Source organism: Thalassophryne amazonica, chromosome 9 (assembly GCF_902500255.1).
Source record: "Thalassophryne amazonica chromosome 9, fThaAma1.1, whole genome shotgun sequence".
Taxonomy (NCBI): Eukaryota; Metazoa; Chordata; class Actinopteri; order Batrachoidiformes; family Batrachoididae; genus Thalassophryne; species Thalassophryne amazonica.
This window is the reverse complement of record NC_047111.1, coordinates 96842476-96868672: the sequence shown is the minus strand read 5'-3', so window position 1 is coordinate 96868672 and position 26197 is coordinate 96842476. Positions and strand designations below refer to the sequence as shown.

General features: G+C 39.6%; 2 protein-coding genes across 4 annotated transcripts in view; both read right to left on the bottom strand.

Moving 5' to 3' along the window:
* dact3a (dishevelled-binding antagonist of beta-catenin 3a) overlaps nt 1-5660 on the bottom strand; it is a 55781-nt gene extending 50121 nt beyond the window's left edge. For both annotated transcript variants that reach the window (XM_034178796.1, XM_034178797.1), the window contains exon 1: nt 5224-5660. In XM_034178796.1, the coding sequence (XP_034034687.1) occupies nt 5224-5523 (300 nt within the window). In that variant the 5' untranslated portion in view covers nt 5524-5660. The remainder of the gene's footprint in view (nt 1-5223) is intronic.
* A 4531-nt stretch (nt 5661-10191) lies between these two features.
* The window catches only part of kcnip1b (Kv channel interacting protein 1 b), a 45125-nt gene continuing 29119 nt past the window's right edge, over nt 10192-26197 (bottom strand). The window contains exons 2-8 of one of the 2 annotated variants that reach the window (XM_034178798.1): nt 20657-20781; nt 18713-18782; nt 18557-18627; nt 18371-18478; nt 18186-18290; nt 15141-15203; nt 10192-11471 (exon numbers count right to left, since the gene is read on the bottom strand). In XM_034178798.1, coding sequence (XP_034034689.1) covers nt 11424-11471; nt 15141-15203; nt 18186-18290; nt 18371-18478; nt 18557-18627; nt 18713-18782; nt 20657-20781 — 590 coding nt within the window. In that variant the 3' untranslated portion in view covers nt 10192-11423. The remainder of the gene's footprint in view (nt 11472-15140; nt 15204-18185; nt 18291-18370; nt 18479-18556; nt 18628-18712; nt 18783-20656; nt 20782-26197) is intronic. The other variant, XM_034178799.1, reaches the window with a different exon arrangement.

Below are 26197 nucleotides of genomic sequence, written 5' to 3'. Positions count from 1 at the left end.
CAGTGCAACAAAAGTGGTCTAAACTCTTGTTATACTGATGCCTTGGGACAAGAAAAACTGACCTTCTTAGTACTTTGAAATGAATAACGACACACTGGCTTTACTCCATGTACAGAAACTTCATAAATGGAGAATTTTTCCAAATCCTCAAGGCAAACTGAAATATCACAAGAACGATCTATTTTCCACTTCCAACTCCATGCAGCCAATCCTGCTTTTGCTGTCTCTCTCTCTCTCTCTCTCTACCTAAAGTGGAAAGATTAGAAGCATTAGTGTCTTTTTTCTTCCTAGTTCTGTGTGTTTTGGAAAGCCTTTGTCTGTCAAGCGAATCAGACAGCTTGTGCAATATCCTTATCTCAACTCAAAAGCATTATGCAGAAGTCACTTCATTTCTTTGTTGTGAGTCAGACAAAATCCATTTTGTTCCATGTGGTCAGCTGTTTGGGGGGGTCAGTTAATCTTTTCTGCTGCATCCTTTTACAGGAACCCATTCCTCACTTTTGAGAAAGAAAATGTGAGACCACTGAGCAAACTGAGGGATAATAAAGAGGCACTTGCAGAGTGCAAACCACTACCAAAGCTAAACAAACCTGTAATTATCCATTGGTTTTTAGAAACAATTTTGTGTGTGTATGTACAGGAGTGGGTTTGTCAACCCCACGGAAAAAAGTCATACCAGCAGCCAAAGGGTGCTCAAAGTGTGACATTACATTCTTTGCTAATTTCCTTAATTGTGGTACTTTTTTACTGTTTCTTCTTCTTGGGTCTGTTTGTGAAAGTAGCAGTGTGAACACGGTACAAAAAGTCTGGTAGAAAAAGAGGAAGAAAGCTTAGACATAGCCTGAAAAGCAAACATACAAAGCTGATCACAGTGGTGAGGAAGGAAGGAATGGAGGATAGCCAAAGAAGGAAGGAAGGACAGAAAAGGAAGGATAAGAATTGAAGGCCAGACAAGGAAGGAAGGACAGTCAAAGAAAGAAAGAAGAATGGAGAAGGAAGGAACAAACAATGGAAGGTCAGACAAGGAAGGAAGGACAGACAAAAAAGAAGGAACAACAGAAAAGGAAGAACCAAAGAATGGAAGGACCAAAGAATGAAAGGCCAGACAAGGAAGAAAGGAAGGAAGGAGAGTCAAACAGGAAGGAAGGACAGAAAAGGAAGGAAGAAACATTGGAAGGGCAGACAAGGAAGGAAGGACAGCCAAAAAAGAAGGAACAACAGAGCAGGACCAAAGAATGACAGACCAGACAAGGAAGGAAGGACAGTCAAAGAAAGAAGGAAGGACAGAAAAGGAAGGAACAAACAATGGAAGGCCAGACAAGGAAGGAAGGACAGCCAAAAAAGAAGGAACAACAGAGAAGGAAGGACCAAAGAATGAAAGGCCAGACAAGGAAGAAAGGAAGAAAGGACAGTCAAAGAAGGAAGGAAGGACAGAAAAGGAAGGAAGAAACAATGGAAGGGCAGACAAGGAAGGAAGGACAGCCAAAAAAGAATGAACAACAGAGCAGGACCAAAGAATGAAAGACCAGAAAAGGAAGCAAGGACAGTCAAAGAAAGAAGGAACAACAGATAAGGAACAAAGAATGGAAGGTCAGACAAGGAAGGAAGGCCAGTCAAAGAATGAAGGAACAACAGATAAGTAAGGAACAAAGAATGGAATGGAAGGCCAGTCAAGGAAGGAAGGACAGAGAAGGAAGGACCAAACAATGAAAGGCCAGACAAGGAAGGAAGGACAGACAAAGAATGAAGGAACAACAGATAAGTAAGGAACAAAGAATGGAATGGAAGGCCAGTCAAGGAAGGAAGGACAGAGAAGGAAGGAACAAACAATGAAAGGCCAGACAAGGAAGGAAGGACAGACAAAGAATGAAGGAACAACAGATAAGTAAGGAACAAAGAATGGAATGGAAGGCCTGTCAAGGAAGGAAGGACAGAGAAGGAAGGACCAAAGAATGGAATGTCAGACAAGGAAGGACGGACAGCCAAAGAAAGAAAGAACGACTGACAAGGAAGGACCAAAGAATGGAAGGGCAGACAAGGAAGGACAGCCAAGGAAAGAAGGAAGGAAGGGCATCCAAAGAAGGATGAATCAAACATACCAGGAAGGAAGGTCAGCCAAAGAAACAAGAAAGTACAAACAAAGAAGTAAACAAGTAATTAAGGAAGAAAGGACAGTCAAGGAAAGAGAAACTTAATGAATAGAAAGAAACAGAAATATGCAAAAACAAAAGCAAAGGAAGAGGGAATTGCAACAAGGAGCTATAACCTATAAGATTACAGGACAGAAGAAAGAGACAAAGAAAATTAATACAGGAAGGAAACTGAAAACAAGAAATACAGAAGTAAGGAAAGAAAACACAAAACAAAAGAAATAAAGCAAGCAAAGAATGAAATCAAGACACAAAAGAAAATAAAGACTTATCTGTGGAATAAACACAGCTACAGCATGAACTCTGTGATAACGTTGGATAATTTGTGCGACAATATGATAAACTGAAGGAAATAAGTATTTAATAAGTGAGCTGAAGTTAATTAAATGGGATTGGGAGATGTTTGTTTTTCTTCCACGCTGTACATTCACCTATAAAACGCGTCTGACAGAATGTTTTCCATAAAAATCACAGCGCATGGAGATAACTGCTGTTCCTGATTACACTTCCAGCTACAAAGAGTCATTAAGCAGTGAATATTTGGCATCCAAACAGTTGTGTCCTGAGGATCGTGTTTTATATTCCACCGCATCATCTGCACAGGACGTTAAGCAGACGGGAACAGGCCCTGCAGGTCGCATCACCAACATCAAACACAGCCATTTCACTGAAAAACACTCATGTCGGTTTTAGAATCCAACCCCAAACAATCCCAGCTTTGAATACAATCCAAATTCCCTAAACAAACAAGTTTAGGAAGACTCAAACTGGGACTGAACCTGAAGGTGCTACAAAAATAAGATATAATTCCCACAAGATGACCCAAGAATATCAACATCAGGGCCCATGTGTCATCTTAGGATACTTGGTATTGTCTTTGAAAACCCTGATACCTCTGGGAAGTTGGAACCACAGTGGTAATGATTCAGTGGTGCATATGGGGATGCTGTTTTTTGTTCGGCATGTCTGTTGATCTGTTCAGGCGTGAACAAATTAAGGAACGGCTTTCATCCAGTTTCAAAAAAGTAAGTAGAATGGTTGAGGATGAGCAAAGGACAAAATGATTTCATTAGACAACCCAGTATCACAGCAGCTGGTGGAGGCATAACGAATAGTAGATTAATCTATGGGTTTGCCCGCGGCACGAAAATGGGGAGATTTGTGACAGGGTACGAAATGTGGGATGACGGGGGTGGGAGTCGGGGGGGGGGGGGGTATGGTTAGGGTTAGGGGCGGGTACACAGTAAAGTCATCAGTGTAAAACTAACACTGACAGTGTGGAATTAACACTGACAGTGAACATATGGTCCTGCTTTAGTCAGAGCGGGACCATATGTACACTGTCAGTGTTAATTTAATACTGGTGATTTTACAGCAGTCTCACATTTTTTTCATCCTCCCGTCACGAAATAATTCAAATTTTCGTGACTATGTTTTTTTTTTACTCACTATTACTAACCCTACTCCTACCCCTAACCCTAACCTTAACCACCGCGACCCCCCGCTGCACTTTTAATTACGCGCACCCATCACAGAATGAATTACAATGAATTTGTGCCCCCGTGATGAAAATTTTGCACTTTTCTTGACAATATGACAAACCAATAGATTAATGTATATTTTATGCTGCTGAATCACAACAATCTGTGAGACTGGGATCTGATTTTACTGTGTAGACTCTTACGCTATGGTTATGGTTAGAGATAAAAGAAGGGGAGGATTGTAAATGGCAAAATAAAAAAAATGTGTCACAAAAATCAGGCACTTTTCATGACGGGGCATGAAAAAAAACATGAGACTGGGCTGTATTTAGAATGGCTATATAACGTAATTACGTAAACATACACATGTGGTTACTATTAAACACTAATATGAAGTCCTGTATCATCTGTCTTTAGATTGCATGGCTTTTGACCTTTGGTGACCTTAAAAGGTCAAACACATTTGGAATGGTTACTTTGACTGATTATGCAAAGATACATCTGTGGTTACATTAAATGCTAACATGAACTCAAAAGATCATGAGGCAAGTGGTGAACGTGTGCACAAATTTCTGCCTGTAGAGAACTGACCGACATAAGATGACAATCTGAGGTCACTTTGTCTCTCAGTGTACTTTTATTAACATTTTAAAATAAAAGAATTGTCCTCCTAAGAAACAATCATTGATCTTTTGACCTTGGAAAAAAAGAGGGTTGTCTTAGAATCAGTGTTGTCTTATATTCAAGACACTACAATATTTAATGTTTCTAAAACAATGAAAAATTCTTCAATTCCTTTTGCGGTTTCATTAACAGAAGAAGAATCATTATTCAGGCTATAAAGCAAACCATAAAATATTGGTTTGTGGGCCATACACGGCTCCCGGGCCAAAGTTTACCACACTTCATGACCTATGTTTTTGGAAAAATAGTGTGCAACGACAACAATCACTTATACTACTGGTGTTTATTAATCTTAATTAAAATGGGCAAATTCTACAGAATGTGAAGATGAGATGCTTTGATCAATTTAAAATATGCCTTTTGTGTGACCTATAACGACAAATTCAAAGACGTTCTTGCTCTAGAAGACTGAATTTTGAATATATATGACCATGTTTAAAGAAAAAAGATTGGTTGTATTCTGTGATTTATGAACACAACACTCATTTGTAATGTGAAAACACTTATTTAATGCACACTTATTTTCTTTCAATGTTGCCCTTAAATGGTAAGGTGTGGCCTTTCAGGCTGCCTGTCTACGTGAGCTACACTGAGGAGTTTAATTTTCACCTTAAATCAGTAACTGATCATCAAAAATGTTCCACAATACTGTGGATACATTTTTTTTAATCCAAAGTCAAGAAAATATCATTTTATAGGAGCAATATGATCCAATCAACCCAGAAAAACTCTTCAGCTGAACTTAATGAAATTATGGGTAAGTTTTCCGTTTGAAGTCGGGTCTAAATTTGGGGCAGTTTTGGAAACACCTTAGCCTGGCGCACAAAAATTACGCATACCTCTCCTGCCAAATTCACAGAATTAAAACCTTTCAGCACAAAGCAATCCCACCGAAAAACACAACTCACAGTTTGGAGGCTGACGCCGCAGTCTCCAAAGGCGTCCAGCACGTCTCCGTTTGGTGCGTCCGAGGCGCAGCGCCCTGAGCGCACGGCTGCCCATGGCGGCCGTCCGGGAGCCGGACAGTCTCCGAGGCAGAGAGCGCTCATCACCCGGTTCTCCTGCCTCTGTTTGAGCAGATCCAGCTCACACAAGCCGGCCAGGCTGGCCTCCAGCCGCTTCTTATTCCGGCTGCGCTCCGCTTTGATGGGCAGAGAAAAGGACGGAAACATGACTCCGAAGGAGCCCGGCAGTTTTTGCAAAGACATGCGAGCAGTCCGCGGTCCAGAGGGAGACTAGCGGGATCTGTTCGAGCGCGTTTTCCTCTGGATCCGCACAGCAGCAGAGCAGCAGTGACTGCAGGCTGCAGCTGCAGGACCCATTCCCCTCCTGCGCACTGCTGTGCGCGGACAGCGCGCACGCATGCTGCCTTTTGTCGGCCTGACACACTCCCACAATCTCCTCAGGCCAATAAATCAAGAGTTCATCATTAAAATATATATATATAAAAACTACAATCATCAAACGAGGCCAAACTTTTTCTCTTCATATTATTGTCAGAAGGACATTTCGTCCATGCAGGCATCACTGAGAAAATTATAATTTTGTACACTGAGACGCATTTATGTTGTTGTTGGCATTTATCTGTCAGTAGGAGATCGCAAAAGTCATGAAAGATTTCAGTGAAATGTGCTGCAGAGGCTGGATTTTGGTCAAAGAACACCTGGTTAAATTTGGGCATGGATTCAGATGATGTGATGAATGTTATTTGTCTTGTCTTCCGATCCTTTTGAGCCGGATTCTGCCTTTGATCTTTAATGTCTAATTTTGATTCCTTTGAATAAAGAGTGTTTGTTAGTTCAATGACCAGGATCAAAGGTCAGAATCTGCCCATAGAACCTATTTACATGAAGAAAGACAGGCAGAGAGACAGTGAAGGACAGACAGAAAGAGACAGACACATAAAGACAGACAGACAGCGAGTGAAGGACAGAGAGAAAGAGACAGAAAGAGAGACAGACAGACACAGGCACATAAAGACATAATAACAGACATACAGAAAAGGACATACAGACACAAAGCGACAGAAAGAGAGACAAACATGGGCGCATGAAGACGGACAGACAGACAGAAGGACATACAGACAGAGACAAAGAGACAGATAGAAAGACAGATGGACACTGACAGAGACAACGTGACAGATAGATAGTCACAGACACATAAAGAGACAGGCAGACAGACAGACAGAGAAGGACAGACAGACAGGGTCAAAGAAACAGACAAAGGGCAGACAGAGACAAAGAGAAAGATTGAGAGAAAGAGAGATGGACAGACAGAGACAAAGAGACAGATTGAGAGAAAGAGAGATGGACAGACAATCAATCAATCAATTCAATCAATTTTATTTATATAGCGCCAAATCACAACAAACAGTTGCCCCAAGGCGCTTTATATTGTAAGGCAAGGCCATAAAATAATTACGGAAAAACCCCAACGGTCAAAATGACCCCCTGTGAGCAAGCACTTGGTGACAGTGGGAAGGAAAAAGTCCCTTTTAACAGGAAGAAACCTCCAGCAGAACCAGGGGACTGGTTGGGGCTGAGGGAGAGAACCAGGAAAAAGACATGCTGTGGAGGGGAGCAGAGATCGATCACTAATGATTAAATGCAGAGTGGTGCATACAGAGCAAAAAGAGAAAGAAACACTCAGTGCATCATGGGAACCCCCCAGCAGTCTAAGTCTATAGCAGCATAACTAAGGGATGGTTCAGGGTCACCTGATCCAGCCCTAACTATAAGCTTTAGCAAAAAGGAAAGTTTTAAGCCTAATCTTAAAAGTAGAGAGGGTGTCTGTCTCCCTGATCTGAATTGGGAGCTGGTTCCACAGGAGAGGAGCCTGAAAGCTGAAGGCTCTGCCTCCCATTCTACTCTTACAAACCCTAGGAACTACAAGTAAGCCTGCAGTCTGAGAGCAAAGCACTCTATTGGGGTGATATGGTACTATGAGGTCCCTAAGATAAGATGGGACCTGATTATTCAAAACCTTATAAGTAAGAAGAATAATTTTACATTCTATTCTAGAATTAACAGGAAGCCAATGAAGAGAGGCCAATATGGGTGAGATATGCTCTCTCCTTCTAGTCCCTGTCAGTACTCTAGCTGCAGCATTTTTAATTAACTGAAGGCTTTTCAGGGAAATTTTAGGACAACCTGAAAATAATGAATTACAATAGTCCAGCCTAGAGGAAATAAATGCATGAATTAGTTTTTCAGCATCACTCTGAGACAAGACCTTTCTAATTTTAGAGATATTGCATAAATGCAAAAAAGCAGTCCTACATATTTGTTTAATATGCGCTTTGAATGACATATCCTGATCAAAAATGACTCCAAGATTTCTCACAGTATTACTAGAGGTCAGGGTAATGCCATCCAGAGTAAGGATCTGGTTAGACACCATGTTTCTAAGATTTGTGGGGCCAAGTACAATAACTTCAGTTTTATCTGAGTTTAAAAGCAGGATAAATAAACATAAAAACAATAAAACAATAAATAAATAAAACACTGGGCCAAAGACAGCAGAGGACCATACAACTCATGCAGAGCTAAAAGCCAGAGAATAAAAGTGGGTCTTCAGACGAGACTTAAAACACTCCGCTGCTGTTCGAACGTGGACAGGCAGAGGGTTCCAGAGTCTGGGCCCAGCCACAGAGAAGGCCCTGTTCCCCCTGGTCTTAAGTCTCGTCCTAGGCACCACAAGCTGGAGCTGGCCCTCAGAGAAAGAGAGAGAGAGAGACAGAGACAAAGAGACAGACTGAGTTTAAGAGAGAGAGAGAGACAAACAGAGAAGGATAGACAGAGACAAAGAAGCAGATAGAAAGAAAGAGAGAGACAGACGGACAAGGACAGGCAGACAAACAGAGGCAAATAGAGAAAGAAAGAGACACATAAAGACAGACGGAGAAGGACAGACAGACAGACAGAGACAAAGAGAGACAAGCACAGACACATAAACACAGAGAAGGACAGAGACAGACAGACAGAGACAAAGAGACAGACAGAGAAGGGCAGACAGAGACAGACAGATAGACAGAGAGAGAGAGAGAGAGAGAGAGCCAGACGCAGAAGGACAGACAGAGACAAAGAGACAGACAGATAGAAAGAGAGACAGAAACAGACAGAGACGTGGAGGAAAAAGTGAAAACACGTTTGACAGCGTCTTACAACTTTGTAGCTTTAGTGACGCGCGCCATCTAGTGGTTATACGCGTCAACTGCATAATGCTGAACGCGCCAGTATTAAAATTAAATCAAGCTTATAAAATATTCCTACAAAATGATGTAAGTTCAGTGTTTGTGCTTTACAACTGATTGCTAAACACGTAATTTATTTAAATCATAATGGAAAAGTAATCTGACACAGAATATAATATAATAACAAAAACAACAAATATTGCTAAATCTGTTAAAAATGAAAATTTTCATATTCTCAAGCTTTTACTTAAAGGCAGGCAGGGAAGTTTTGGCTGGTAACGGTAAATATAATATAATATAATATAATATATTAATTCATTTGCTATACCTGTTTACTCAAATTAAGGGTCACAGGGATAATATGATATAATATAATATAATATATTAATTCATTTGCTATACCTGTTTACTCAAATTAAGGGTCACAGGGATAATATACATGTGCATCATAACAGTGAAAATAATTGCAGGTGTTTTCATCACATGTTGGAAACATTTGTTTCTTCCACTTTCTAATAAATAATCATAACAGTTGTTGTCTTCTACCAAGCTGCTTGCCTGTTGTCCTGTAGTCCATCCCAGCCTTGTGCAGGTCTACAGTTTTGTCCCTGGTGTCCTTAGACAGCTCTTTGGTCTTGGCTATGGTGGACAGGTTGGAGTGTGATTGATTGAGTGTGTGAACAGGTGTCTTTTATACAAGTAACAAGTTCAAACAGGTGCAATTAATACAGGTAAAGAGTGCAGAATAAGAGGGCTTCTTAAAGAAAAATTAACAGGTCTGTGTGAGCCAGAATTCTTGCTGGTTGGTAGGTGTTCAAATACTTATTTACAGCAGTAACATACAAATAAATTATTAAAAAATCATACATTGTGATTTCTGGATTTTGTTTTTTTTAGATTATGTCTCTCACAGTGGACATGTACCTAAGATGAAAATTTCAGACCCCTCCATGATTTCTAAGTGGGAGAACTTGCAAAATCGCAGGGTGTTCAAATACTTATTTTCCTCACTGTATGTTATTGATTAGTTTGTCTAATATTTAAGCACTCCCCTGCTCTCTGTCCATTGTCGGTTCATTCCATGTTTGCTCCGAGCGTCCGTGAGTATATTGTTGATCTCTTCTATTACCTGTTGTCTTCTAGTCCTATTGCCTTGGTGTTAGTTTTCGCCCACATTGTCTCTGTGTTTTGCCATCTCTTTAAGTTTTGGATTTATATGTTTTGTACTCATTGGTCTCATGAACTGTTTGGATGTTTTTTACACATGCCTTGTATAATAAATCACCTGGGTTTTGGACACACCTCATGTCTGATCACTGTCTGCAATTTTGAGTTCACATCTTCAGTTAATCATAACATGAGTAAATGTATAACCAAATGTTACTGACAATACCAGTATTAAAAATTTGACGACTAAATGTCATTTTCAGAAATTGTTTTTGGATTGGCTGTGTCATATGAAAAATTATTTTTGCTTTTTGTGACATAACAATGGCATTTTTGCTCTAATTTTATATATTATATTATATTATTTTAAAATGTTCAAAATAGTAGAAGTAACACACAAAAAAAGATGTGGCATCTCTAACATAATTATTTAAAGTACACGTTTAAATTATGTACTTAAGTGTTCTCACACACACACACACGCACACACACAAAGAACTGTGACATAAAACAGGTGTTTAAGAGAAGTCACAAATTTAATCTTATGTCTTAATATATGTTTTTTTGTGAAATGTAACAACTCTGTTCCAAAACAACAAATCACAGAAGCAAGACTGTGATGTCACCCAGGTGGGCCATGAAGCAAAATAAAATAATTTTAAAAAGTGGTTAATAATTTAGGTGTTAGAAGTACTAGGTTCTGGCGTGTTTTCATATTGGGTCGTGTTTCCAGACTTGTGACGACTGCATGAGTCGCTCTGTGTGAATCTGTATGAGGGCGACATCACAGCTTGGTTCATTAATGCACTCAGAGCTGCTCTCAGCACTTTCCAGCGCTGTCATTCTGACGAAGCACTTACATCACCCAAAACCTTTTGATAACATTCTGAAGTCTGGATTTTATCAGAACATTGGGATGTCTGAATTCCACCCTGATCACCCCACTCAGCTGTGCAAATAAAATATAGTTTTCTCCTGTTTTGTAATTCAAGGTCACTGCTTTGCCAACACTTCAACATGAAATTTTAAAATTTATGCATATTTCCTATAATATTTTCCTTTTTTGACAACACAAATATTTGACCATCACAAATGGAGCAGCAGGCAAAAGTCGGCAAGAGTCTCTGTTTTCATTAAAAAAAATAAAGTTGGACACATTTACATGTGCACAATATAGGAACTGTGAGATGTCAGACAGATTCCAACAATAAGCATCAGATTTGACAATGAAGCCAGCAAACACAAAAGCACAAGAGTCACAACAACAAAGGAACAGACATAACTGAAATACATCTTATCCAGTGTCGGCCAAGAGAGGCATATCCAAGTTCTTTCTCCTGGAGATGATTTAAAAGCTATTGTTAAAGCAAGCCGCTTTACTTTGCAGAAAACAGCTTGTTGATAACTCACTCTTTTGCTGGAATGGAGCAGCCTTGGAAAACAGGAGCATCTTTATCATTTAAAAGCCAGTTGTCAAGTCAGGGCTGAGAGTGATGTGCTTATGTGCAAATATGTCACTTTCTTCCATCTGTATTGTGTGATGACACTCCACAGAGGGCCAAAAAGTATGATCGGAGTTCAAAAAAGGACAAAAAATGACCAGTCACAGTCCAGGTTCATATCCACATGACTGCTGGATAACAACAGGAGGAGAGGCTAGATGTACTACACATGTGCACGCTTACACACAAACATTCCAGGCTATCTTTTTTTGCTTTTTTTTTTACTTCACCATCATCGCCTCTTTCCCTACATCACATTTTCAAAAAGCTGCATGGATGTCATCATGGTTTCATCCTGGAGAGAAAAGAAGACACATAATGATATTAGTGTGGCGGAAGGATGCAGTGACCTTCACTCAGGGACATGGGTGTGCCTTCTGCATCTGACATCACTTACTTGTCTTTGTCCACTAATCACAGTGAGATTATCTCCAAACTCTGGGGGATATGTCAACGTTTTGGGTTTTAAAGTCAAACTGCCTACAGTAAATGTGCATATATAATGTGCATATATATTAATGTGCTGTGTGATTGAGAGACACTGATCATCCTGCAAAGAGTGCACCTCAAAAGTCTGCTAAGAGGAGCAGCTGCTGAGGGGATTCATGGTGAAAAATGTTCAAGCTTATGGTGCTAAATGCAGTGGTGTCATTAAACAACCCTCAAGCATCCAAGAAGTATGATGTGAGAGTGTAATATTAGAAGATAGTGAGCCCAGAAAGACCATCTTAAAACTGCTATTGCTAACAGTTAGAAATGCTTTGTATGGCACTAAATGCCCCAGTGTTGCAGTACTTGGTTGAAAAAAGAAAATAAATTAAAGTCTGCCTGTCAATTGTGCTTTTATTTACATTATTTTCAAATAATAGCATATTCCTTATACAAAAAGTCTTTAGAAAGTCTTTTTCCAAAAAAATATGTCTTGAAAAATGGGTGCTGTCTTATAATCAGGGTCATCTAATATTCAAACAATTACAGTACTTCATTAATATGAATGTAATAAACAGCAACATGTACTATCTTCCTCCTTATTTTCTCAGATTAGTATAATGCGGCGATCAAACTACCAAAAGAACATCTCAAAAACTGGGTAAATTAACTAGCAAGCGAGGAGACTCATGGTGATAAATGCTCAAGCTGGTGGTGATGCAGCAGAGTAATCAAACAATTCTCACACAGCCAATAAATATAGTGCAAGCATGTCATGTTAAACCTTGTTTCCAATGAGCAGTCTGGGTCGGGACAGAACAGTATGGTTCGGGTTGGAATGGTAAACATTTTTTAAAGTTGGATTTAATTTAATTAAATTTTTGTCTTGTGGGATTTATTTTCATCGCATGTAGAACGCTGAAGAGTTGACGCATGGCTGTGGTAAAGGCTGGCGTGAATGAGGAGCTGTGACTCTTTCAACTTTTAAAATAAGTTAATTTTCTTGTTGTGAGACAAAGCACCAGCGTTCTCTTATTCAGGCTGAAAAAAGCACCTGGAGCAGAAAACACAGAGGGAATTCTTTAAATTCTTCTGTTTCTTCAGTGACAACAAGGAATAAAGTATTTCCAGATGTCGTATTTCAAAATTAGGAGGCTTTATGTGGATAAGTTTTCATCAGGCTGTGATGATGAATTCGAATGAAACAATGTAACAGACAAGATTAAAACTTTATATTTACTCAGTGTGTGAATGGTTTTAATATTTGAAAGAGTTCGAAATGTTCACGAGGACTGCAGCTTTCGTTTTAGTTGTTGAGCCAGTCACTGTACAGTAGTAAGTTCCTGCTTCCCTTTTGTAACTGGTCTATAATTTTGGGACCTCAGCTGAAGGGTGCCAAAAAGTGGGACAGTACTTATTAATTATTTTGGTACCCGTTCCTAAATCTGGATATGGAAATACACAAAAAAGCGTGCCGTACCAATCCAGACCACTTGGTGGAAAATGGGCTTTAGAAGAAGGTGAGTCCAAAAAGAGCACCTACAAATATTAACAGGCAGAAAAAGGTGAGGATGGCGCTAAAATCACCATTGTCTCAGTAAATGCTTGAAAAACAAATGAACGCGAACGTGAACAATGAACTCGGCCCGGGCTTTGCGGTCGCAGGATGCGGGACTTCTCTGTGTTCCCAGGGTGAAAAAGAAGTCAGCAGGTCAAAGAGCCTTTTCGTATCGTGCACCCACCCTGTGGAACAGTCTTCCTGCGACCGTGAGGCAGTCTGAGTCTGTGGACATTTTTAAGTCAAGACTCAAAACCTATTTTTATTCTCTTTCTTATGGATAGTTTTTATTTTTATTTGTTTTATTCTTTTACTTCTGTTTTTAATTATGTATTTGAATTTTTTTTTATTAATTTTTAATTATTTATTCAATTTTATGTTGACTTGTTTTATGTAAGGCGCCCTGAGACGGCTTTTGCTATGATTTGGCGCATTATAAGCTAATTAAATTAAATTAAACGTCTCCCCCCCAAAATTTTTTTTTTAAACCATTATTTTCTAACATATATATACACTCAACAAAAATATAAACGCAACACTTTTGGTTTTGCTCCCATTTTGTATGAGATGAACTCAAAGATCTAAAACTTTTCACCATTTCCCTCTAATATTGTTCACAAACCAGTCTAAATCTGTGATAGTGAGCACTTCTCCTTTGCTGAGATAATCCATCCCACCTCACAGGTGTGCCATATCAAGATGCTGATTAGACACCATGATTAGTGCACAGGTGTGCCTTAGACTGTCCACAATAAAAGGCCACTCTGAAAGGTGCAGTTTTGTTTTATTGGGGGGGGGGATACCAGTCAGTATCTGGTGTGACCACCATTTGCCTCATGCAGTGCAACACATCTCCTTCGAATGTGAGCATTTGCCCACTCAAGTCGGTTACGACGACGAACTGGAGTCAGGTCGAGACCCCGATGAGGACGACGAGCATGCAGATGAACTTCCCTGAGATGGTTTCTGATAGTTTGTGCAGAAATTCTTTGGTTATGCAAACCGATTGTTTCAGCAGCTGTCCGAGTGGCTGATCTCAGACGATCTTGGAGGTGAACATGCTGGATGTGGAGGTCCTGGGCTGGTGTGGTTACACATGGTCTGCAGTTGTGAGGCTGGTTGGATGTACTGCCAAATTCTCTGAAACGCCTTTGGAGACGGCTTATGGTAGAGACATGAACATTCAATACACGAGCAACAGCTCTGGTTGACATTCCTGCTGTCAGCATGCCAATTGCATGCTCCCTCAAATCTTGCGACATCTGTGGCATTGTGCTGTGTGATAAAACTGCACCTTTCAGAGTGGCCTTTTATTGTGGGCAGTCTAAGGCACACCTGTGCACTAATCATGGTGTCTAATCAGCATCTTGGTATGGCACACCTGTGAGGTGGGATGGATTATCTCAGCAAAGGGGAAGTGCTCACTATCACAGATTTAGACTGGTTTGTGAACAATATTTGAGGGAAATGGTGATATTGTGTATGTGGAAAAAGTTTTAGATCTTTGAGTTCATCTCATACAAAATGGGAGCAAAACCAAAAGTGTTGCGTTTATATTTTTGTTGAGTATAATTTTAAAAAAGAAATATGTCTTGAAAGAGGAGGGGTTGTCTTACATGTTATACACCATTGTACTCCATTGTACTGTGTATGATCCATGAATGTGAAACCATGTATTTGGCCAAAATTTTGCATTTATCAGGAGAATTTTGCATCTGCAGTTAGACTTGTACAATCTAGCAATGATTAACATGAAATCTGAACCATATGTAACTCAAAAAGAGATTTAAAAAAAAGTTTTTTGCACAATATGAAACACTTTAAGTCATTCAAACTAAAGTCAGTAAAACTGCCAATGCACAGTTGAACAATCGTTCTGTCCTTTGGTAATTATTAATAGTAGTATTATATGAGGTAACGATTTGTAAGTGACACAATGTGAATGAAGGCAACCATGTGGTGCAGAATGATACATACCTCCTGGCAGGCTATGATAAACTCCTCCAAAGTCACGACTCCATCTTTGTTTTTATCCATCTTCTGTGGTGAAACAGTGCAGCAAAGCACAATCCTCATCAGCATCAGCAAGGTTGGAAAACGTTTTTATTGCAAACTAGTCTTGCAGTAAACTTCGAACAGCAGCACACCAAAGCTTTAATGCACTCTATATGCTGCAGTAAACTGATGTTCTGCTTTGATAGAAAACTTAAAAACCACCAAGCATGATGTTTGTTGTTGCAGCCAGGGGGTTGAGTGGCCCCTGGGCACTGGATGGAGTCACATGTGAGTGAGAATTTGACGTGGCTCAGTCACCTGCACCTCATATCCCTAAACCCTCTTGGGTGACTTTGGCCTTACACATTCCCATGTACCGATGCACTTCATAAGCCCAGTTGCCCGAGACAGCATGAGGGAAGATTTGTGTTGTGGGTGAGGTGAGGCATTTCTACCAGCAGCGTGGCTAAAGTACATCACAGTAACACGGTAACATGCTAACGATACTCAAATAAATGGTAAATGGACTGCATTTATATAGCGCTTTTCCATCTGCATCAGACGCTCAAAGCGCTTTACAATTATGCCTCACATTCACCCCGATGTCAGGGTGCTGCCATACAAGGCGCTCACTACACACTGGGAGAAATAGGGGATTAAAGGCCTTGCCCAAGGGCCCTTAGTAATTTTCCAGTCAGGCGGGGACTCATACTCAAGTGTTGTGATCTGTCCCCTGTCTGTGTGTTTTTGTTAATTGCCGTTATGGCCTGTCCCCTTCTGTGTTTTCTCTGTGAGTCATGTGTTTTTTTCTGTATTTGCACACTTTAGCCTTTTTTGAGTTTCATTTTAGTTGTTAGTAATTTGTTCTTTGGTTTGTGGATTTTTTACCTTGTGGTTCCCTTTTAGTTTGTGTTTGTTTTCTGCTCAGTAGTCTTTGGGTTTGTGTCACTTTGTCTTTGTCAGTTTCTCTGTGTATTTGTAGGCATGTCTTTGTCACCCAGTCTTCCCCACAACTGTTTCACATTCTCTAATCACACCACCTGTTGCTCGTCTGCTCGTTTGTGTCACTATTTTAGTACTGTACTGTTCCCCTTTGAGTTTGCCAAATTATTCGTTGATTGCTACTGTTTGATGGCTATTCGTTGGTGTGATTTCTGCCTTGTGATTCCTATTGTTTGGCTGCTGTGTTCCCGTGTCTGTTCATCCTAAGGGTTTAGTTTGTTAGCTCGTAGCCTCCACGTCTCTGCCTGTTGTACGTATCTAACTCCCTCTGTTTGTTGGACTGGACTTCATTGCTAGTAAATAAACCACCTTTGTTTCCCTTTACAACCTGTGTGGTTACTTTTTGCATATATTGGGTTCATTCAGAAACTGTCCACAGAACAGTCAAGCCTCATTTATATTTTGGTTTTTTGAAGGAAAGCACAGTGAGCAAGTGTGGAGGAAAATAATAATCAAAATAATTGATAAATAAAAAGAATAATCCATAACATACATGCCAATGATTTCATTTCATTTATGTAACACCAAATCACAACAAAGTTGCCTCAAGGTGCTTCACACGTGTTTCATGGCAAAGGCTGTGAATTCTTATGTACATGTGATTTCTTAGTTTAACTAGAATAAATTTGCAAACAAGCCCCCCCCAAAAAACAAAACAAAACAAAAAAAAAAAACACTTTTCACATTATGGGGTGCTGTGTGTAGAATTTTGAGGGGAAAAAATGAATTTCATCCATTTTGGAATAAGGCTGCAACATAACAAAATGTGGAATAAGTGAAGCACTGTGAATACTTTCTGGAAGCACTGTAACATTTATCTGTTGTTTGTTGTCTGCTTGCATCATGCTTTTGGTAATCTTTCATTATCTTCAACAACCAATGATTATTAGTGTTAAGTTCAAAATTTGTACATTAAACCATCATAGAGGGGAGGTGTCAGAGTCTCTGAGTTTCCACAATGGACATAATAATAATAATAATAATAATAATAATAATAATAATAATAATAGTGTCAAAACTCACTCTAGTAAAGATAAACAATCACACTCCATCTGTCAGAACTGACAGCATATTAAAGGAGAATTCTGAAATTTTTTCAATTTGGATCCTATTTTTGATACATTTGTGTTAAACCTTTCTGCATTAAGTCATTACAAGTTAAATGTCAGCGAGGTGATCATTCCTCTGTTTCCCACAGGAACAGGCCCCTCATTGACAATCGACTTGCAATGACCACCAATCTGTGTCACCAAAACAGAAAAAGGCTAAGGTAAGTCACTCACTCTATAATCAGGTATTTTATAAAGTTTCTTTTTATTTACTGTTGTAAACATGTACAGGTGCACCTCAGTTGAGATCCTCTCCATTCTACAAGGTACTTGTAGTGATATTTCAAACCAGTCTCACGTATTGTCGTGATTCAGCAGCACGAAATATACATTAATCTATTGGTTCATGATATTGTGACAAAAAGCACCTCATTTTGTCACAGCAGCACAAATTCATTCTAATTCATTCCGTGATGGCTGCATGAAATTAAAAGTGAAGCGGGGGGGGGGGGGGGGGGGGGGGTTGTTGTTGGAAGGAGTAGGGTTAGGTTATGGTTAAGGTTAGGGTCGGGGGTAGGAGTAGGGTTAATAATAGTGAAACCCTGTCACGAAAATTTGAATCATTTCATGACGGGAGCATGAAAAAAACGTGAGACGGCTGGATATTTTCACATATTCAGTGGTTTTGTGTGTGTTTTTAGACTGCCCCATAGCCTTACATTGTATAGCTGTTTGACCCCTGACAGTATAAACTCAATACTGGATTGATTAAAATTGTTTTCCCCCCCGAGTGAACAGTTTAACCCCAAAACAACTTCCAATAGGGTCCAGGTTAAACCAAAACTCCATAAGACCCCTTAAATCTGTATATTCACAACAGAGAAGCTGCTGGCACATTGGCGTTGCACTAAATCAAGATTCGATTCTTTTTAACTGGACAGTTGCAACTGTACATTTCTATATTTCCAGAACTAACCTGAAAAAATGTGTCCACATGTTGCTGTGGGACATCACCCTTCAGCACAGGGTATGTGTACTTCCCCATCATGTCGTAAATAGCCCTCACAATCTCAGTCATTTCCTGAAAGAGCAGAAGATTGACACTGTGGTCACACATATAGAATCAATACGACTGTAAAAGCCATGACAGCACATTCTGACTTCTCTGTTTATGTAGCCGTCTCTGTTGATGTCATAAAGGTGAAATGTCCACTCCAGCTTTTCTCTCAGTGTCCCCCGAAGCAGTATGGACAAGCCCATAACAAAGTCCTGACAGCAGGAGAACATGGAACACTCATCAAATCAAGTCTGACAGCACCAGAAATCAAATGCAACTGTTAGATTTACCTTAAACTTAATGGAGCCGTTGTTTGAAGTGTCAAAAGCGTTGAAAAGATAATGTGCATACATACTTGCATCTGCAACAGAAGAAAAGAAACAAGAGGACTTCTCTCTCTCTCTAACAATGCTTCGAGAGGGGAAAAAAAACTGGATTTACTTTACCTCCATGAGGAAAAAATTGGGCGTAGATGTGTTTAAAAGTTTCCTCATTTACAACTCCACTTGGACATTCCTGTGGGGACAAAAATGTCACTGAAAGCAATTGTGGTGAGTGCTGATTATTTTATTTTTTTTTAATCTGAACCTGTGCAGTCTCATTGCTACTATACATTTATTGCCAAGTTTCTCTTTGTGAACCATATGTCAGACTTGTGGTTGTGACCGTGACCATGGTCCACTGTGTCGCCAAAGGCAGAGCAGGTCTATGAATCGTTTGACTCCATGTGTGACTGTCTGGTTGATGTGTATGTGTTATCTTAACAAACACCTTGTGTGTCTCCGTGAAATTTGCTCATCAGTGACATCTCATGAAGACCTTAGACAAGTTTGATGTTCGGCACATTTTGATTCCAACTGTGGCCACTAGGAGGCTGAGTTTCTGAAACCTTGTGCATATGATATCTTTAAAAGGACTTAACGTGTCAAGGTGAAACTTGGTAGTCAAGGCCATCTTCCTAAGACGTTAGACATGTTCAACACTGAATGTATTTTGATTCATATTGTGGCCACCAGGGGGCAAAGTCTGTGAAACATAGCATATGCGATAACGCCACAAGGATTTCAAGGATCATGATGATAGTAACTACTCTAGATTATATCATGCAAATATTTTGCACAAGTTCAAGGTTGGATTTGGTGACACAGGCTAGGTTAAGTATTGCCGTTGTTTTTGATACTGTTAGTTAAATATTTTATCCAAGCTTAAACAAATACCAGTCGGTATTCCCTTCATTGTATCAGGCTAAGGAGGTGACCTGGTTGTCTCCCTAGGGAAGTCTTCCAGGCTTGGGCATCTGAGAGGGGGCCCCAGGGAAGACCCAGGACACACTGGAGAGATTACAATTCCCAGCTGACTTGGGAATGCCTCGAGATCCGCCGGGAAGAGTTACAGGACTTGGCTGAGGATAGGGAAGTGTGGGATAAACTGCTAGGTCTGCTGCCACTGCGACCCAGACTTGGATAAGAAGCAGAAATTGCAATGTATCAGGCCAAGATGGTACAGGCAAAGTTTAATGGCAGATGGCACCACTTCGTGTTACTACTTTAAATCTTGAATAAATATCTTCTTGGATTTTGTTTTGTTTTGTTTTTTTGAACATAATTTATTGTTTTGTTTAAGACAGCATAAGCACTGTTCAAAACAATAAATTGTTTTGGGTGCTCTGTTTTATAAATTATTCAAGTGTAACATCCGTCAATTAAATATACTGCATTCTGTAAATTAATGTAGTGCCGGTGATTTATTGTGTATTCTTTTGTGTTTCCCTTGGACTAAATATGGAAGTTCTCCCATTCCCTGTGTTTCAGCTTTATTCTTTAATTTGTGACAGAATGTGCATCTCAATGTCATATGTCTAGACAAATCCATTTGTCTGGACTAGAACAGGTTTTACTTTGGTGATTCCAGCTCTGATTGGCTGAACAGACTTGATTGAGTCATTTAGATGTGGATATAGAAAGGGAGATATGGAAATTGTGCAACACAGGGATCATTGAGGACCAGGACTGAACAGCACTGACCTCATTTCCCGAACACTATTGGAAAATTGTCATTGAGTTAATTGTGACGGGCATCTAAAAACTCTGCATTGGAGATAAACTGGTTTGTGGCTTGGAAGTCAGTGAATCCAAGAGCAAATGTCAAAAACCATAGTAGTGTGCAAATTCTAAGTGATTTTTCTGAACAAATGTACTTTTTTGATTTGCCACAAGATTACATGCATAAAAGCCCAAATCTGAAATGACAAGGTGTGGCAACCCTACCATTGTTCCACCACCTTGCGATGATCTGCTGAGGAATTAAGGACACTAGCTACTTCTGCTACCCCTCAGACTTCCATGACATTTAAAACATGATCTCTCTCTGTACAGTTAGTGTATACGTACATTTTTGAAACCTCTGTAGAGGATCTGTAGCTCCTGTTTTGTGAAGTTAGTTTGAGCTTCTAACTGTTCAAGCCCTTCGGGCCTGTGGCACACCATAGTCATCTCCAGCTCATCTTCCAATTTATCTTCAGGGAGACAAAAAGAGAGAAACATCAAGACATCTCTTGTTAACCAATTATTTCAAGACTATGCCTATATCAAATGCATATTGTTCCAAAATTAAAATATAACGCAATGCTAATATACCCTCGGCCGTATGAGCATTGTGTTCTTTATAATTTGCATTTGTTTAAGTATTTATTAAGATCCTATTGTCTGAATTTGTACATGTTCAATAAAGCCCCCCCAATCAATCAATGAATCAAGCAATCATAAATATAATTTACATTTTGTGTACATGAGCTTTTGACAAGAGCAGAAGTTAGCTTTCAGTTAGCGAACATTAGCATGCATGCTATTGCTGAAGTGTCTTGTAAACCATTCCAGAGGTGTTATCAGGTTACAAACACAACATTTTCAGTTTTAGAAGTGTTTAGTTCTCACTAGCTTTCACATAATATATAAGAAAGAGGTTATATTTCAAGGTTCAAAGGTTCAAAAATTTTATTGCCATTTTCACTGCATTTATATACGCAAGAGAACAAAATTTCATTTCTCGATCAGTGAGTGCAGTGCAATAGAAACCTCAATGAAATAGTTTACATCATAAAAACAAATAAATAAAAAAATATAAACACATCATAATAAACTAATTTCATCATAAAAACGGATAAAATACAGTCCAATTTCTAAAGGTATGAAGTCTCCTGGCTTGACAGGTGACTAACTGTCAGGGGTGAGTGTGGGTGTGGGGATGGGGGACAATCCATTAATAAGTCTTACAGCCTGGGGAAAGAAGCTATTTAGCTTCCTGCTAGTTTTGCAGCTGATGCTGCTGTATCTCCTCCCTGATGCCAAAAGGGAGAAGATGTGGTGGGAGGGTTGGAGCAGGTCCTTGATGATGGAGGTGGCTCTGCTGATGCAGTGCTGCTGGTAGAGCTCCATCAGTCAGGTGAGCGGGACACCAATGATTTTGTTGGCTGTCTTGACCAGTCTGTTTAGCCGCTTTCTGTCCTTAGTGCTGCAGCACATGAATCAGGTGGTGAAGCCATGGGTCAGGATGCTTTCAACGGTGCCCCTGTAGAAGGTGGTAAGGTGTGTGGTGGGAAGGCCTGTTTTCCTGAGTTGGCAAAGGGAGTGAACCTACTGCTGAGCTTTTTTGAGGAATGCCGAGGTGTTAGTCAATGTGAACCCCCAAAAACTTCACATTGCTGACCTTCTTCACAGCAGTTCCGTCGATGATTAGTGGTGCATGATCCTGTTTGCCAGCCCTCCTGAAATCGATAACAACCTCTCTGGTCTTGTCCACATTGAGGAAGAGGTTATGGGAACTGCAGCATGAACTCAGCTGTTTCTTCCAAGTATACAGACTCGCTGTTGTCTTTATTGAGGCCCACCACTGTTGTGTCATCTGCAACCTTCAGGATGTGGTTGCTGCAGAATCTGGCAGTGCAGTCAAAAGTGAGCAGGCTGAAGAGCAGAGGGCTCAGGACACAGCCCTGCGGAGAGCCTAGCTCACTCTGACGGTCTTTGATGACCCAGCCTGTGACATCACCATGCTAAATCTGCGAAATGTCTTGTAAATAACTTTAGAGGTGTTATTATGTTACATAAACAACATTTTCAGTTTTAGGTGTTTATTTCTCTCTAGTGTTTACATAACATATGAGAAAGGGGTTATATTTAATACTGGTGGTTGGCTCTCACTGCGGTATTGTATCACTTCCTGTTCCGGAGCACAGCGGTGTTTTGCTGTATCTGTTAGCTGTTTAATCTGCGCAGTTAGATTGATCTAGTTAACTAGATAACAATTTGTTTCACAGTGTAATCTTCACGTGCCTTAACTAAAGCACTCCCTCTGCTGAATCACCTCTAAATTATTTACACATTATTCACTTTGTGTGTTTTCCTCAGTTGTCGGCAACTGAGGAAAGTAACTAAAAAAGTAACTAGTAATGTAACTTAGTTACTTTTCCAATTGAGTAATCAGTAAAGTAACTAAGTTACTTTTTCAAGGAGTAATCAGTAATCAGTAATTGGATTACTTTTTCAAAGTAACTGTGGCAACACTGGGTGAGAAGCACAGCACACAGCAACACCAGCTGAGAATATGCTTGGAGGATGGATAGTGTAAAAAAAAAAAAAAATCAGTGTGGAGATTTAACAAGCTGGTGAGGAAGTGGATGGACCGAGTGATATTTAAGGAATTACTGAACAGTATTTTCACCTCAAGTTATACTGTATAACAGTAGTTGTTCCCTGAAGCAAGGCAGAGCAACCAACATATTTAATATGTCTTCATTAAAAAAAAAAAAAAAATAGGCACTGTGAATATCATAGCCATGAATGTGGATACAGTTTTGGTTTCCACGCTGTTATGTGTTTTTTGATATCTGTTGGATCAGATAGCTGCCAAGCATAGTCTGTTTTTTTTAATATTCATAATTGGTTCTGCTCACAAGGTTTCTCATTGTGACTGTTTAGGCTGAACAAAAATATGCCAAACTGATATTGAATTTTAATTTGCACCAACTTATCATTGTTTACTTGGAAGAATATTTCTTTCATAATATACACAATTACTAACAGTAAAGAACCTTATTTTTATGACTTTTGTTGACTAATTACCCAATGGCCATCAAATATGGCCATTCGGGGTTTTCATAATCCCTTGCGCGCCAGAGAGTGGCTGCAGTCAAAACAACATAGAGAATCCACATGATGACAATTTTAAATGAATATTATACTACAAAAATGTATTTTTTTATGCTTTTCCTCACGTTAATAAGAGACTGCTGCATGATACCCTGAAAACTTGCTAAAACAATTATAACGAATAATCCGTGTCTGCTATGTTTAATCTGCGTGGAATTTAATAAGCGCAAACCGAATTTCAGACATATATATTAGTCTGGAACAAAGAGGACAAACAGTGTTGTAAAGAACAATAATCAAGACGTTTAAGAGCAAACTTCACTTTCCCCCAGAACGACATGATCAGGAAGCGAGCGTAGCTCACAGCAGCTCCCATTGAAAATAACGGAGAGACAGCCTGTGATTCTCGCATGTTTACATAAAACAAATGCAATAACAACATCTATAAACCCAGAGAATATATTCATGAGAGTTTAAGGCACAATATAAAAATAGTTTTATGTTGTGATGTTAATGCTGTTGTCTGTGTGCAGCGATTAAAGTGCAGCGTGATCAGAGCGTCTCAATGCAGTTCTCAGTGTTACTGAGATCTCGCAGCGCCAACCTCTCCGTGGTTTTGCAGGATTTGAAACCTGAAAAGCCTCATTTGGATATTGCGAAGGCTTTTCATCCATCCGTCTGTCTATCTGTTTGTGCTCAGTCTAAGTGCAGTCCTTTTACTGCCAGGGTCTTCAAATTCGCAGGGAACATTCTTGGGACAGAAACCTTGGACAAGTTCAAAGATGGCTAACCTTGACATATTTTAAGAGGTTAAAAAGTCACATTCAATTCCTATTTTTATGGTATGTCATTTCCTGCTGTCGCTAGCTGCTAACTTCGCTTTGTGTTTGGCTAAATATAACCTTTGTCATATATTATGTATAAGCACTTCTAAAACTTTTTCTAACCTGATAACACCTCTGAAAGGATTTACAAGATATTTCGCGGATGTCAGCATGCACGTTAACATCCACTAACTTCTACAAAAGCTCATATACACATACACACACACCCTCCTGCAGATGCTGTTAAAACTAGAGGTGGGCGGATTGATCCTAATATTGATAATATCAATATCAATGCTGGTATTGATATTGAAAGATCCTGCTGTAAAAAAGATCGATACTCAAGCTTTTTTCTCTCCTGCACGCAGTGACTGCTGCACACGCAGATTCATCAGTCTACTCTCTGTCTGTAAGAGCACCGCTGTTCTGTGTTACACAACACGGAGCAGCGCACCCTTGTATTGTGGTTTGTCAGCCCTCTACCTCAGGAGATTTTGTGTTTGACTGTGATAATAAAGTATTTTGTTGTCACATACAATGTTTGGCGAAATTCTAACTTTGTTCTTTTTGATCCTTTGGATCTATGACGCTTAAATATGAAAACGTATCGGTATCGGTATCGATATCGATATCGGCGATACTGGGCCTGTATTAGTATAAGTATAGTATAGTATAGTATAGTATAGTATAAGTATACAGTACATATTTCATATTTAAACAATTTTTTATGGTGTACAAGATGTATTGTTTTTTTGCGGTGTGCAGTAGCTCTGCAGGAGCACCCGCAATTTTGTTATACCCCTCCCCAGTACAATGACAATAAAGACTATTCTAGTCTATTCTATGCTATTCTAGGTATAAACTGTATGGTAAACCTGTCTGGAGTAGGCAGTTGTGAAAAAGCAAGTGAAGATGCAAGAAGGAGACTCGCGAGGGAAGCCATCAAGATATCAGATAACCACCACTCACACAGCCTCAGTGATTTCCATATAAGAAAACAGATCAAACTGGACTTGAGTCTCCCATGTGCCTGATCTATGAAGCTTAAATATGAAAAAGTATCGGTATCGATATCGGCGATACTGTGCCTGTATTTACTTGGTATCGGATCAATACCGAAATTCCTGGTATCGCCCACCTCTAGTTAAAACGTGTGCATATATATATATATATATATATATATATATATACAGTACATATTTCATATTTAAACAATTTTTGTGGTGTACTAGATATCTTGTTTTTTTGCGGTGTGCAGTAGCTCTGCAGGAGCACCCGCAATTTCCTTATACCCCTCCCCAGTACAATGACAATAAAGACTATTCTAGTCTCCCATGTGCCTTCTGGCAAACTGTACAGCTGAGATTTAATGTCTTAAAAGCAAATTGAGTTTATTGTCAATAGCAGAAAAACCCAGTATGATTTGTGTATATACACATCAGAGAATATTACTTTGATAGAGTGTCTACTCCATCTCCCGTTGTGCCTCATCATTCATCCAGCAGAGACGAGTACTGCTCACATTCTCCTTGTATGCCCCTACAACCCAGTCTCCATGACAACCACTTTCTCTAGTATAAGATGAGAGGTATGATATGTGATCTGCGTGTTAATTCAGAAGTTCTCGCGTGATGCTTCATTTACTTACACAGTGATGTGCACACGAACAAAAACACAAAACAGTGTGAAGGACAATGATTTGTGTGTCCTGTATTTGCCAGCGGTTTCATGGGCAGACTACACAGCCGAGCAGCCACACTTCCATCAGTGAATACTTACATTTCTTTTTTTTTAATTTCTCAGATGCCGTGTTCTCAGTTGATGTACTTTACATTTAATTTGGTAAGTGATGCGTAAAAACCATTTGAATGCATTAGCTGGTCTGTTCTTCCCAAATCAATCATTTATGGTCACTTCACAGAAACAAATGTATGTTATTCAAAATGTTTTGCACATACATCAC